The following is a 14,965-nucleotide window of genomic DNA, read 5'->3' as shown; positions in this document are numbered from 1 at the left end:
CTGCAAGTCTTCCAGAGCCGAGTCTGAGCTTCTGGGGGCAGCTGAGGGGAGGGGCGGAGAGGAGCAGGGGGCGTGGTCTCCCCGGGGTGGGGGGCGGGGCAGAAGCAGCTCCGGGGTTGCCTCTTCCACCCCAGGTCCTGCAAGTCCTGACTCAGTCGGGAGGGGTCGGTGACAAGTTAATGCAGTGGCCACCCGGGTTGTCTGCCCACCAACCAGGAGGTCAGAAGCCCGAGCAACATTTCAACCCCGCTGCTCTTTGAGACCCGGACCGCCGCCGAGCCGCAGCCCCTCCCCATAGTACCGCTCACAATACTCGCGTGCCCCGGCTGCTGGGTGGGGTCTCCCGACCCCCGGGGGGGGCGGCGGGACTGGAGGCTTAGCCTCCGACCTTGCGGCGACCCGGCTCTCTCCGCAGTGCGGTTTCTGCCGCCGGGGAAATCCTGGAGGCCCGGGGGAGGGCGGGGCCGCGGGGCCAGTCTGGGCGGAGCGGCCCTTGTCTGCAGTGACCTTCACGCGTCCCTGCCCCGCGAGGGGCCCCCCGCCCTGCGCCGCCGGCGCCAGTCGCACTCGGCGCGCGTCTCCTCTCCCGCCGCAGCTGCGGTGGCCGTCCGAGGGGGCGGGGGTCTCCCGCCTTCGTCCCACTGAAATGAAACTCGGGGTGGCTTTCTCCCTCTCTCAGACGCTATCACACTGAAAAGTAGATCCGGGCCGGGCTGCGGTTCTCTCTCCGCCAGGGGTGGGTGGGTTTTCAGAGTCTGGGGGCTCCCTTCTCCCGCCCTGGGATCCCGAGGGCCCCGAGAGCGGCGGGGTGTGGGTCGCGGGCAGCGCGCAGGGGCACTGGTCCGGGTCCGGTTCACTGTTGCTGAGGCGACCGGAACCCCTTCCCCTGCGCGCCCTGGTGAAGTGGAATGGGGAGGGGAGCCGCGGCCCCCAGCCCCCAGGCCTCTCCCCTCCGGCCGGAAAAGAGAGAGATTTTGCCACTGAGGGTTGCGCACGTATGGGTCCCACCTGCGCTCACGAGGTGCCCCGCACGGGGGCGGGCGTGGGGTTGTGGGACCCTGTCTGCGAGGAGGGTGACCCCCGCCCGGGTCCACACCGAGGAGGTCGCATGGTGGTGGTGGGGTGGGGGCAGTATCTGAGATTCTAAGCTGCTGGGCGGGCGAGGGTCACCGGCGCCGGCTCCTGGATTCCACCGAATCCGGCGAGGGGGCAGGGTTTGGGAGTGGAGAGGGGGGCGCGGCTCCGTCGCTCCCGCCCCCGCCCCCCGCGGGCGCCCGCCTCGCCGCTGCGGCCCCGCCCTCGTCGTCACGCTCGGACGCGGGCGGGGGGCGGGGTGCGCCTCCATGTGACGCGCCCTCCTCGCCGTGCCCTTCAGCCGCCGCCGCAGTTCCCGGGGCGCCACATGGACCCGGCCAGCCCGAGCGCGCTCCGCCACTGACTGCCCAGGCGCCTGCCCGCCCGCACCCCGGCCCCGGGAAGGTAACCCACGCTCCCGCGCGCACCCCACTCCAGGCCGCCCCCTGCCCAGCCTGCCCCTTCCCGCGCGCACTCGGCCGGGGTGGGCGCTGTCCGCCCGCGCGGTGCTGAAGCGGGCCCCGTGGTCCCGGCCCGCGTCCTCCCTCTTTCTTGCTCCTGCCTTGCGCGTCTCCCCTTCCCCTCCCATGTCCTGTGTCTCTTTCTCCTGGCGCGCTCCCGCCTGAGGGCCGCTCAGCAGAGCCGGGCAACTCGCCCGCCCGCAAAGCCAAGGGGTGCGGCGGCAGCGGGAGCCCCGGCCCGCGCGGGGAGGCAATGGGAAGCCTGGGGGAGCTCCAGCAGCACCCCGAGCCTCTCTGTGGCTGGGGCCTGAGTTCCCCACCGCCTCAGGAGCCAGGGGAGAAGTTTGGAAGAGAATCTGCTTTGCGGCAAGGGCGCCCCTGCGCGCCAGCGCTTTGCGGGGAGGCGGGGGCACTCCCACCCAGCCAGCCCTCCCCAGGCCGCACAAACGCGGGTCTCCTTCGTCTGCAGAGGAAAACACCGTAAAACACTGGATCTCCAGAGCCCTGGGCTTCCCTGCCAGGAGAGACCCCACAAGTGGGGAGGGAAGGGACTTGGAGCTGCTTTATCCTACAGGCAGCCCCTCCCCACCAGAGTTCAGCTGACCTGAACCCTGGAGCGCCCCACCCGTGCAGACGCAGGTGGAGGGGGGCGGTCTGACCCCCAATTTCCATTTCCCTGAAGGCTGGGTTCCTGCAGTCTCTCCTGAATCTCTGCTGCGGGTTGGTGGCAGTGGGCCCTCGAATTTCCCCTGGGTGGAGCCTGGTCTACCTGCCCCTGAGACTCCTCTGTCAGAAGCCAAAGAGACCTCTCTGAAGGGGCATCCACTCTGGCGCCACCCCACCATAGCCCTTCCTGTCTCTTAGATGGATTCCCCCACCCCCTTGTGGCCCAGGGTCCACCAAGGAGGCAGAAGGGCCAGTCATCTTCACACACCCCTTGAGTCTGCCCCGGCTTCACACAGCCCGGCTCCTTCTGAGCTGCACTCTCCCGCCCCCATCGCTGCAGTAGCCACCATAAGATGGATTCAGAAAACCAGGGGCCACGTGAGGCCACTTTGCAGGTCCAGCTGGGGTCTTGGAATCTACCTGCCCTGGTCAGGGTGTGGGGTGGAAACCCTCTTCCACTGAGACCCTTCCAGACCCTCTCAGGTGTCCCTGTCAGTGTCGGGGTCCAGCCATAGAGGTGGGGGAATCGACAAAGGATGCTCTCTCCAGACCACAGACCCATGCTCAAGGGTATTCGAGTAGGGATGAGCAAAAAGCCCTCCCCCAGGCCTCGCCAGGGTGACCTGTGACCACTTCCTCTCCCCCAGGCAGAGAACTCCCCACCACACTTGGATGTGAGTTCGGACCCTTGGAGGAGCTGCTGAGGAATCAAAGCCATCGTCATGGAGTTCGTGATGAAACAGGCCCTGGGAGGTAGGAAGTCGGGGGCGTGGGGGCACAAGGCACCCGGCTGGCCTCATACCCACAATGGCATGCAGACACACGGGGGTACCACGTGATCACCCTCAGACTTCACAGATGCCTTCATTGCACGTCCCCGGAAACACACCTGCCCGCTCCCTCCCTCAGGACAGAGCCAGGGAGAAGAGGGGTAGGAACCAAAGCCAGCACCTCCAAGTTGCTTTGGCCAGCACGGGGAGTGGGGGAGGGTGTACACTGGTGTACCGTGCTCAGGGCAGAGCCCACCAGACAGTGCTGAGGCTGGGGTCAAGGGTGAAGCAACAGCACCCTCGCTTTTGGGAGGCTAGCGGGGGGTGAGTTTCAGGGGCACCAAGGGCCAATCCTCACTGGCAGCGTCTGGTGGGCCCCATGGGGGTTCTGCTGTTGGTGAGCAGAGCCATGGGAAGCTGCAGCAGGCGGAGTGGGGGTGGGGGACCGGAGCTGGATCTGTGGTGTCCAGCAAGGACCCCGTGGGTTTCACCCAGGGTGGGGGCAGCAGCGCGCACAGGGAGCTAGGGCTGGCTGAGCACAGGGACAAGGGAGAGGCCAAGATGGCTGGTGTGTCCCTGGCCCCCTGCCACAGAGGCAGGGCAGCTGTGTGGGGAGGGGGCCGCCCTTCTAACCCTGCTGACTCTTATCTGAAGGGAATCCGGTGCCTATTTCGTCCAGAGTCGTCACTGAGGCCAGAGACGCTGGCCTAGGAGGTGGGCAGGGCAATGGGCTGAAGTCTGCCCTGGGATAGGTGTGTCTTGGTAGAGCCGTCTGGTCAGCCGAGGCCCAAGGGGCCCATCCTGTGGGCCCCAGCGCCCCTGGTTGGAACACCAGCTCCCCGGAGCTCCCTGGGCTGGGAGCCTGTGGCCACAGCTCCCGACTCTGCCATTTGGGATGTTTCCCTCTGGTGGCCTCCGTGGGCCACACCCTGACCTGGTACCGTGCACAGCCTGGCGTGAGTCAGGTGATGTGTGGCAAGGCCGTCCTTGTGGTGCCGCTGCAGGGGTGGGAGGAATCGGGACCTCGTTGCTAGAGCTGGGGAGCGGCTGGGGGCTGCTGTGCTGGCAACGGAGCGCAGGATGGCGGGGCCGTGCCACCAAACCTGGACAGGGGCCCTGTGGGTGGGCTTGGCTTTTGCAGAATGGCTGCATTTCTGCTGCCACAAATGAAAAGACATTTGGACCTGGCCCGGGGCCCCTGTTCCTGGGATTCTGTGGTCAAGGGTAGGCTGCAGGTTGGGTCTAATTATAATGATTACGTCACCAGGACATGATTCAGGGACAAGCATCCTGGCACCGGGAGCCATCCATGTTCCCACCCAGCCGGTCCCAGGCTGGTACAGATAATTAATTAGGTGGCTAATTGAGGCCCTGAGGTGGGTTTGTAAGAAACCTGAAGTATCTGATTTGGCTGTCTACATGGCTGGAATTAGCTGGGTAATTGCCAGCCTGGATCCCCTTTGTTCCATGTCAGCCCCAAGTTTCTCCTGCTGCGGCAACGGGGCAGGCGGCAAGTGGGGGGGTGAGGGCAGCCAGCAGAGGTGCCTTGGCGCACCCTCTCAGCAGCCAGCCCCGGGGTGTGCCCGCCAGGCGCTGCCCCCCACCACTTGTCGTCCACTGCTGAGGTTGGGGGCTGCATCTGACCTCCAGGGCGAGACCTTGTGTTTTTTTCCTGTGCTTTCTCTCCCCCTGGATGGGCATCATTTTGGCCTCTTAGGATGAGTGCGTACAGACAGAGGTCCAGAGACAGACCCAGATCCAGACCCAGACCCAGACCCAGAGGGATGGACCCGAGAAACAGAGAGCAGGTGTGGGGTTGGAGAGAGGGTGCCCTGGACACACAAGACAGACGTGGGGAGGGGCAGGCCAGAGGGAGAGGGGCACTGGGGCGCCGGCTGTCTGGGAATCTGTGGGGGGGAGGGTCAGAACAGAACCGCGGGGGGAAAGGACAGGGCCCTGAGGCCAAGACTGAGGCACCCAAGGAAACGGGACAAGAGACAGAAGTGCAGGCTGCATGGTGCAGAGAGACGCTGAGGCGGAGAGACAGATGCATCAGACACAAACTGAGAGGTAGAGTCAGGGCTAAAGACACAGAGACCGTGCACCTGTGCAGCAGGAGGAAGGGAAGAGACAGGGCCTGGAGGGAGCCCCACGGGGGCAGGCCTCGCTCGGCCCTACTGGGGGCAGGCCTCGAGGTAGCCCAGTTAAATTGCGGCCAGCTCATGGGCTGCTGTGTTGTCCTGATCATGCGTCTCATGGGAGGCCTTTGCTGGGGACAGAGGCTTCAAGGTGACAGCCTGGAGAGTCCCATGTCAGGTAGACCAACAGGGCGTCCACAGCCACCCCCCCCCCCACCGCCCCAAAGCGCATGGCTGGCCCACTCTGGGGCTCAGGGTATGATGAACTGAGTGGCAGCCTAAAATTCAGAGGGTGCCAGTCCAGAAGGAGCTCAGATGCAGCTTGGCGACCCCAGGCCTTTCCTATAAGCCTCTGTCGATGGCTGATGCTGCCCAGTCCCTGCGGCCCAACCCCCGTGGAACCCGAGCCTGGCCAGTGGGCTTCTGGTTCTGCCCCTACAGCGCAGTGTGACCCTTGCTGAAGGCGGTCTCCTCCACCAGCTCTGGGGACCACGAGACCACCTGGGAGCACCTGCTCCTGGAAGAAAGGGAAGGACAAGGGGGGTGGTTGGCGTTGCTCTGGTGACAAGGGGCTGCCCTGGGCGGTGAGGGAGGACAGGGCCCAGCAGGCCAGGAGGGGGCCTGGCAGGTGGGAGTGGGACTGGCAGCGCCGCTGTGGGTGAGCCGTGGGACTCACGCCCCGGCAAGGCCACCTGCACGGCCACCTGCACGGCCACCTGCACGGCCACCAGCACTGACTGGTGGCCTCACAGACGCCCAGAGCCTCAGAGAGCACGTAGGCAGCCATGGACCACAAAGGAGGGGACAGATGGCTCCTGGGGCTCCTTTCCTTGCGATGACAGGATCTGCCCAGACGCTCCAGTCCCTGGGCCTCTGGGCATGGCAGGGCTTTGCATGGTGGCAGTCTCTCTTTTGAGATGCAGCCTGGGAGGGACCGGGTGGAGCCCATGGGGGTGTCTGCTCTTAGGGCCTGAATTCTTTCTGGGATGACTAGGGGCACCTTTGGTTCCTTCAAAGCCAAACGTGATCCCCCTGGACACTGTTCTGCTGGGGTCTGCACCAAGGCCAGGGAGCTGTGGGTGCCATGGGCACACAGGGCTGGCTGAGGAGAATTCTCCTGGGGCCAAAGTGTTGAGAAAAGCGTCCAGCTGTTGACAAATTTGTTCTCACTGAGAGAATATCCTGGAGGCCTTTATGTTCTTGGGCCATCCCAAGATTGACCCCAGATTTAATGCTCAGTCCCTCGAAGAAGAGAACACTTGCAAAGTCTTTGGGAGCAGCTCAAGTGGTGGCCTGGAGACTGCAACAAGGTGGCCTTGTATGGGGGCCACGTGCTTGGGCCACTGTACACAGATCTGGGGCTCAGAGTCTTCAAGGGTGCAGTTTGAAGAAAAAAAAACAGTTTTCCCTCAAGGCCAGGAAGTGGCAAGCGGCCCTGAGCTATATTCACGCTGTGGACGAGACACCGTGGACGAGAGCATAGGCAGCTGTCAGGTTAATGTGGTTGGGTGGTTGGTGTAGACTCTCATCAGGCTAAATCAGGTGCAGCCGCTATTTTGAACCAGTTGTTACGGGTTCATGGCTGGCTGTCCTGTTGATCTGCCTTGGTGTGACATACTGCATGTCCAAGGCATGTTCAGGTTCTCGGGGATGGTGTGGGGGCAGAGGAGGGCTTCACGGAGGAGGGGGCATCTGAGGTGGGATTCAAGGGTGGGCAGATGACCCTGGGACACAGCACGTGCAAAGGCCCAAGGGCTGCAGGGCGGGGCCGGGTGTGGAAGGCAGCAGGAGACGGGAAGGACATTACAGGACACCACGACCAAGCCCACGGGGCTCTTCTCACCGAGCACACTCCAGTGGCTCCCTGACGCGTGGTCCCTGTGTCCTGTGTCCTGTGGCGAGTTGGCCTGGGGCCGTCCTGGGGGGAGGCTGTCCTGTCTTGGGGAGTCAGGCATCAGGGCCTGTGCCCGGTGCACGGGGAGGATGCAGGAATGAACAGCCCCCGTCCTGAGGCGAGCATGTCCGAGGGGAGACAGAAGCCCTGCCGAGCCAGACTGCACATGTATGGGAGGAAGATGGACCACTGTCACCCAGACCTCCGCGGACAGAAGAAAAGCATTTCACGGACTTGTACCCCAGGGAGAGCCTCCGGGGGCTGCTGTGGTCGGGGGACCTCTGCACCCTCTGGGTGGTAGGCTGTGTGCTCTCTGCTGGGGGCTCTTGGGGGTCAGTCCCCAGATGTGTCAAGGCTGCCAGTGTCAGATCCTGGAGAAGGGAGGGCAGTACCCCCCTCGTCACTCACACGAGATGGGGTGGGGCTGGGCTTGGAGGTGAGTCTCCCTCTGGGAGCCGGGCGTCCTGGGCAGAGAAGCGCCTCCCTCAGTGCTGGTGCCTTCCTCCACCTCCCTGGGCATGTTGAGGGGGGCCTCCTTCCCTGTCCGGCACCTGCTTCTGTAAAGCATCCCGAGCCCCCTTCTCCCGCTGCTGGGTCTCTGACTCCCAGCTGAGTCCTGCGAGTACCTGTAGCTGCTTTGGGGACGTAGCATCAGGGATCCTGAGGTCTTTGCAGATCAGAGGTGGCTCTTACACAGACTCTCCTTGCCTTGCCCTCTAGGACCTCAGGTCAGAGCTGTAGAGACAGCCTGAGATACCAGGTGGTCCTGTCTGGACCCCCCAGTGTCCACTCATGGGACTGTACACTGAGGGTAAGGCCAGGCATCCCCAACCTGTCCCAAACCCAAGTCCCGAAGGTGGGGCAGGTCTCACTGGCCCCCCCTACCCTATCTGTCTGTTTTGGAGTTAGCTCTGTTTATCGGGGGCCTCCCATGGACCTGGGGCTGCCCAGCTGGGACACTACCAGGTGAAGCCAGGTTCTCTGGGGGATGGTGGAGCCACGGGCTGAGCTGGGCTGCAGAAGGGGCAGATTGGGAGGGGAAGCACCAGAATTCTGCACTGGGGAAGATGCTTTTGACTCAAATCAGAGAGACAGAGAGGGGCTCGAACCAAGGTTTGTTTCCCTTACATGAAGAGGTGTCAGGAGGTGGCTCAGCTGCTCCGTGGTGCCATCTGGGACCCAGCTTTAGCTCTCATTGAGCTCTCATTGCGCCCCGTCACCCCATGAGCTTCCCGAGGCTTTTATGCTTAGCCTGCTTCTTACAGTGGCAGAGTGGCTGGCGCTGCTCCAGCATCACATGGACAGGGCAGGCAGAAAGGGGAGGGCCCAAGGGACAGCCCCCTGTTCTGGTTAGCACGTGTGTTTATGGGATCCCACTGAAGATTTCCCTTTCTCTGGCATGGAAGGTGAGGCCAAGGTGGGCACATCACCCTCCGAACAAGGTGGGCGGTATTGGGCAGCTCATAGTACGGGGCTCACATCAACTTGGGAAATCCTGATTTTCAGATGCAAGACCCCCAGACCATGAGCCCTCCAAGGGCCAGGTACCCCCTCCTTCCCCTGCTTACCCCTGAGAGCTGGACTTCTCCATAGGCAGCCAGCAAAAAGTCAGTGATAAAGCACCAACATTCGTTCAGAATGGCACCAGCTCACTTCCCTGGGCTCAGGAGAGACACCACGTATCCAACATCTCTTGGAGGCTGGAAAGACACATCAGAGAAACTGCCTTTTCTCCCTAAAACAATGAAGGACAGGTCTTCCCTCAAGAGACGATACTCCTAGTTGATTAAGCTGCAGATCAGTTATAAAGCCTTAGCCCCAGTGTGGGGATAAGATGGCTATATTGCACTTCAACTGATAAAGTCATTTATATTTTTCCTTGTTGTTTGGCAAGAAATTCTGGTTGGGATTAAAGCATTCATTTTAATAGCTCCTCTGTGGCGGGGCTCACAGTGATCTTGCACTAACATCAGGGGCTGCTCGGTTGGCTCGGGAACACTGCACATTTACTGCTGGGGCGTGAAACTAGCAGAATGAGCATCAAGTCCAGGCAGACCCTAATGCCAACAAATTTCAGAGACTCTGGCGTGGTAAACCCAAGCCCAGGTCGTAATGGATCAGGCAGGGGGCGCACCCCGGCTGGGCAAGGGGGGAGCATTGAGACTCCTGCTGTTGGTCGGGGGCTGCCCAGAGCACCCTGGTTCTGTCTAGGGGGAGGTGGAGGCTTTGGCTGGGTGCTGCGTGGTCCTTCCTCCTGACCTGTCTGGTCTTGGGCTTTGTATGAATCTCTCGTTTTTAGATTTATTCTTCTTTTTTTAATTTTATTTTTTAAAATATTTTATTTATTTGAGAAAGAGAGAGAGAGCACGAGAGCGGGGAGGGTCAGAGGGAGAAGCAGGCTTCCCACTGAGCAAGGAGCCCGATGCGGGACTCGATCCTAAGACCCCAGGATCATGACCTGAGCCGAAGGCAGACGCTTAACGGACTGAGCCACCCAGGCGTCCTTTCTTTTCTTTTTCTTTTTTTTTTTTTAAAGAAGATTTTATTCTTTTTTAAGATTTTATTTATTTGAGAGAGAGCTGGGGGAGGAGCAGAGGGAGAGGGAGAAGCAGACTCCCCGCTGAGTGCAGAACCTGATGCGGGACTCGATCCCACAACCCATGAGATCATGACCTGAACCAAAACCAAGAGTCGAATGCTTAACGAACTGAGCCACCCAGGCGCCCCCAAATCTCTCTTTTCTAGGGTTGCTCTCACTTTGCTCATCTCCCAGGCAGGGGAGAACATGGTTTCTCTTCCCTTGCAGGAATCGGTCAGGAGCTCTGGCTTCCTTTTCTTAGGGGCAGCCTGGCAGGGCTGGGGGAGAGTCCCTGTTCCACCCGGTAGGTCCCCTTTGGTCCCACGGGCTTGACTGTGAACTGTGGCATCCAAGCTGCTCAGAGCCCAGCAGAGGGTCTGGGGTGCTGGGTTCTGAGTGCTGCGTGCTCGTTGCTGACAGTGCTGGATGCCATGTATTGAGTACCAGGTGCTAAATGCTATGTGCTGAGTTCTGATGGTGCTGGGTTCTGTATGCTAGGTACTGAGGGTACTGAGTACTGGGTTCTGGGTGCTGAGTGTGGTTCTGAGTGATGGGTGCTGAGGATGCTGGGTGTTGGGTTCTGAGTGCTGGGTCTGGGTGTTGAGAGTGCTACATGCTGGGTGCCTGGTGCTGAGTGCTAGATGCTGGGTGTTGGGGGTACTATGTATTAGGTGCTGCATGCTGGGTGTTGGGTGCCAGTGCAGACTGGGACTCAGGAGGTTGGGACCCAGGTCAGGCAGTTGGCTTAGAGCAGCTCTGACAGAGCCTACAGGCAGGTTGGTGTCCACATCTGTGCCTTTTGACACTGATGGTGTCCCTATAACACTACCGTGGGACGTGGCAGCTTTGTTGTGGCAGAAATGACAGAGCCCCGTGCTGAGCTTTGTTTCCTGTGCTGGGACGGTGGGCTTCATCAGGGCAGGGTGCTGTCCACTGCATGCACCCCAGGCCATCTTGGCCCCAGGCCTCTGCCTTCACCCTCTGGCTCCCAGTGGTTTAAGAGCTGACCAGCAAGGCCTGGGGCCTCCTGGGAGAGACAAGAAGAACAGATGCTATGTGCCTGTGGCAGGAGGAGACATCAGGTCGAAGTCCTGGGGAGCCCTCAGCAAGCTTCTGGCCTCGGGCTCTCGAGGCTCCTCAGGCCCACCAGGACCATCCTGCACTTAGCATTCCTTCAGAAAGAAGGTTCTGGAAATGTGGACTACCACCCCAGGCTTTGTGCCTGGTCCACGGGGGTGAGAGAGACCCGTGTTGGCCTCTGTCTCCACTCTCCTTCTGTCTGTCCAAGTAGATGCCCTGCCCAGCAGAGCCCACCCTGCCCTTGGGGTCACTCTCAAGGTGGAGACATTGTGGGAGGTCCCTGAGACTCGGGGCCAGGAGGTGTGGGGGGCCGTCCCTGGCCTTTGTCCCTCTCAGCAGATGAGGCGCCGCGGACCAGCGACCCCAGGGCCCATGGCTGCAGCATCTTGCCTCATGGGCAACACTGGCGAGTGGGCAGCCACTTGAGTGGCAGAGCGGCTGAATGGAAGGACGGATCCATGACGATTGTAACCCTCCTGGAGCCGGGCGGCCGCGCCGTCTGTCCCCAGGCTTGGCTCTGTGTGGGCTCACTAATAGGCACTTTCACTCGCTCTTGTCTCCATTTGTCCTCTGCTGAAAGCCAAGACCAGAGACTCTCAGGCTCCACAAGCCCCGGGCCCCGGGCCCCCTCCCCAGCAGGCAGGAGCGTCTGGTGGTCACTGAGGCGAGCGGAGGGGGACTTTGTTCACGGCAGGAGGAAAATCCCCAGACAACTGATAAAGGTTTGCGAAACCACAGAAGGAGTGGACAGGCAGAGAGGAGGTGGTTTTGGCCCCCCTGAGCGTGCATAAAAGCTTGAGGGGCCTTGCAGGAAATTAGGGATGTGCATTCAGGGTGTCCGCTCCCGTGGCCTGCTTGGAGGCGAGCAGGAGACACCTGCAGGTCACCATCCAGACATCAGGCCCAGGGCCCTGAGCCCCATGGCAGCAGGGTGAGGCAGGGCCCCCAGTGTCTGGTGCCTCCCTTCCTAAGGGCTTGGAGGGCGGGGGACCCAGGCACGCAGCACTAGGAGAGGCCCGGCTCTGTGCTGGTGAGGACAGTGCGGAAGAGGCCACGGTCATCTTTGCTTGTTATTGGGACCTTGACCAGTGCGCTGAGGGTAGGAGCTGAAGTGACCCTGCGGCCAGCGACAGGCTTTATTTTTCCCTGGAAGCTCGTTTGTTCCTTGACCAGGACGGCGAGGAGAGTCGGACCCCTCTCAGGGGCGGTGGGGGTGGGCGTCCAGTGAGGGGGCCTTGCTGCCGCCAGGAACGGCCAGCGTCCTGCATCGTTGCAGTTAACGTAACTGATCTGACCTCTGCCGTTTCCACTCGCACCTTTGTAAAATGCTTTCGTGCTATTTTACTTATTTTATCCTAATACATGGACTTAATTTTCTTTTTAAAAACCTTCTGCAGGTTTTGGAGCCTACATGCCCTTTTAAAACATTATTTAAGCTCTAATTGTCACGGTCCAGAAGGACACTGTGGGCTGGGAATTCTGTGCTCTCCTGTGCTCTCCCTACGTCCACGCCCACCTTTTGTCTTTGGGATGTGGATCCAGGGGACTACGGTTGCTGTGTGTCCTCTTTATACATAAAGAATATTTGGGGCGCCTGGTGGCTCAGTCGTTAAGCGTCTGCCTTCGGCTCAGGTCATGGTCCCGGGGTCCTGGGATCGAGCCCCGCGTCGCGCCCCCTGCTCCGCGGGAAGCCTGCTTCTCCCTCTGCCACTCCCCCTGCTTGTGTTCCCTCTCTCACTGTGTCTCTGTCAAATAAATAAATAAAAATCTTTTTTCTTAAAAGAATATTTTGATCTTTGCATTCAACTTTGTAAGAGATATTTATACATATTTATTTTTTTAACATGAAAGTGGATGCTTATCGTAGGGAATTGAAATAATACAGAAAAATATAAAGAAGTGATGTGGAATTTGAGATGGTGTTGCGTTCAAATGCACCTGTGAGAATCGCTCATTATTTAAAAATTCCTTTTCAAGGAGGGATGCCTTCAGATCTATTTCTAATTTTATTTTATTTTATTTTATTTTTAAGATTTTATTTATTTATTTGACAGAGAGAGACACAGCGAGAGAGGGAACACAAGCAGGGGGAGTGGGAGAGGGAGAAGCAGGCTTCCCGCCGAGCAGGGAGCCCGATGCGGGGCTCGATCCCAGGACCCTGGGACCATGACCTGAGCCGAAGGCAGACGCCCAATGACTGAGCCACCCAGGCGCCCCTCTGTTGCTAATTTTGAAAGACTCTGCAAAGACCTTTATGCTGTCAGTTATTAGAACTAGTTCAAGGGGGTCAGCAGGTTAACGCCAACAGGGTACTAACCTGGCAGGGTGGCTGGTTTCAAGCAGGGTTCAGCAGTAAACCCTGGAACAGCGTCACTCCCTTGACCCTGGGAGGGGTGAAACCTGCCCCTTTGCTGGCGGGATCTGCGTAGTTCACGGAGTTCACGGAGCCGTCTGCCGAAATTTCCAGCCTCCCCCATCCTCCTGACAGAGGCGTGGGGTGAGGGTGTAATCTCATCCAGACTGAACAGGATAATATGGAACGTAAATACACTTTTTCTTGTCGGCCCACAGGAGGTGCCCTTGTCTTATGCCTTCCTGTCTGTTCCTCAGTCACGTCGTTGGGATTGGCTCAGACGTTGTTGGACTGGGGGGCGCTGAGCTCTTGCCGGACCTCCTGCTCTGTGCTCCTCACGTGGCCATACCAGCTGCTGGGGCTGGTACCATCATGGCCATGTACATAGTGCCACTGGTGAGCCAAGCAGGGCAGTGCAAATACGTGTGTATTTGCCTCCAGTCTGCCCTGAGGCGAACACAGGGCTCATTTTCCGTTCGCCCAGTTTTCTGTGGACTGTCTCTCAGGCTTTTCACACCAGCAAAGCAGCCCTCCCCACGACACTTGGGTGCGGTTATTGGTCCCACATGGACTGTTGGCTGTGTTTCCTCTGGAGCAGCTGCCCCAGGACCCTGGCACCTCCTGCTCGCTCTTGTCCCTGGTTGCTGTCCAGGCTGTCACTCGACACTGGCTGGGTCCTTGGGAGCTTTCTGTGACCGTGTGCAGAGACAGGAAGGCTCTGTCTTGTGCCTACACGCATGGTTGGCTGGGAACAGCATTTTAGATTCAAAAGAATTCTGCCCCTCAAATTGTGAAGTTGTTTTCCTGTTGTCTTCCAGATTTTCAAGTTGCTGTTGAATCATCAGATGCTATTCTTATCCTCAGTGCTCTTTACGTGACCTGCTTTTATCTGCTCTCTCTCGAGAGGCTTGTACGGTTTTTCTCTCCAGCACTGGCGTTCTGACGTTTCGGGAGTCTCGGGCCCGCCGTGGGTCCCTCACCTCCCCTGGGCCCCGATCTCCGTCGCCCCCGCGGCCGCCCCTCTGAGGGCCCGGCCTCCCTGCCCCGTGACTCTCCTGCGCGGGTTCTCTGCTCTCTCCTGTCTTTCATCTCTGTGTCTCTTGTTCTGCTCTCTGGGATGGCTCCTTAATTTTATTTCCTAGCTCTTCAACCGAATTTTTCATCTCCACATTTGTATTTTTAACTTCCAAGAGCTCTTTTATGTCTAAACGACCCCCTTGTACAGAGTTCCCCTGTCCTCGGCCCCGTCTCTCCTCTGGGTCCCTCCCACCCCTGATTTGGGAGCTGTCTTCATGGCGGAGGCTTTCCTCGGCTGTGCGTTTCTCCTTCCCAGTGAGCTGCGACGCCGGTCTATGCATCTCCTGTGCTGTGGGGGACTTCCTGGGCTTCCCTGTGGGACACGCGTGGTAAAGTGCTTTCTGTGTTTGGGATCCCCAGGCATCAGGATCTCTAGGTCTTGTGTGGACGTGTGGGTCACTTCTCCAGAAATGGACCCTGTGTGGCTGGATGACAGGGTCTGCCAGCAAGGCAGTGGACAGGGGCCTGGGTGGGTCCTCTCTTTCAGGAAACAGTTGTCCACTTAAGCCGCTTCTGGGCTGGACTGTCACCTCTGCTCCCAGTGCCTGAGTCTGTGGGGCCTCCGGTTCGGCTTCCCCAGGGAGACAACTTCTTGATTCCCCCTTGCTGCTTGGGTGGTGGTGGACCCTCGTGCAGGGAGCACAGGGCCCCTCGTGTGGACCCCAGCCCAGACCCCACAGGGCCTGGCGCTCCCAGCTCTGCTGGTGGATCCGTGTCTCAGCAGCTCTCTGCTCAGGTTCTGCCGCGCGTCAGCCTTCCTTCCTCCCCAGACCTCGTTCCCTCGTCTCCTCTCCTGTCTGACCTTGTGTGATTACACTTGTAAATGTCTTTACTCCCATTTTAGGGGGTTGTAGAGAGGGCGTTCCATCCATCA

The 14,965-nt window shown here is 59.8% G+C and overlaps 1 protein-coding gene across 1 annotated transcript in view; it reads left to right on the top strand.

Annotated features, from left to right (window-relative positions):
- The first annotated feature begins 1,332 nt into the window (after positions 1-1,332).
- The window catches only part of CPLX1 (complexin 1), a 36,012-nt gene continuing 22,379 nt past the window's right edge, over positions 1,333-14,965 (top strand). The window contains exons 1-2 of the mRNA XM_027599135.2: positions 1,333-1,479; positions 2,849-2,954. Coding sequence (XP_027454936.1) covers positions 2,924-2,954 — 31 coding nt within the window. The 5' untranslated portion in view covers positions 1,333-1,479; positions 2,849-2,923. The remainder of the gene's footprint in view (positions 1,480-2,848; positions 2,955-14,965) is intronic.

The sequence above is a fragment of the Zalophus californianus genome, chromosome 2 (genome assembly GCF_009762305.2).
Source record: "Zalophus californianus isolate mZalCal1 chromosome 2, mZalCal1.pri.v2, whole genome shotgun sequence".
Classification (NCBI taxonomy): Eukaryota; Metazoa; Chordata; class Mammalia; order Carnivora; family Otariidae; genus Zalophus; species Zalophus californianus.
The sequence above is the reverse complement of the archived record's forward strand: the minus strand, read 5'-3'. Positions and strand labels throughout refer to the sequence as shown.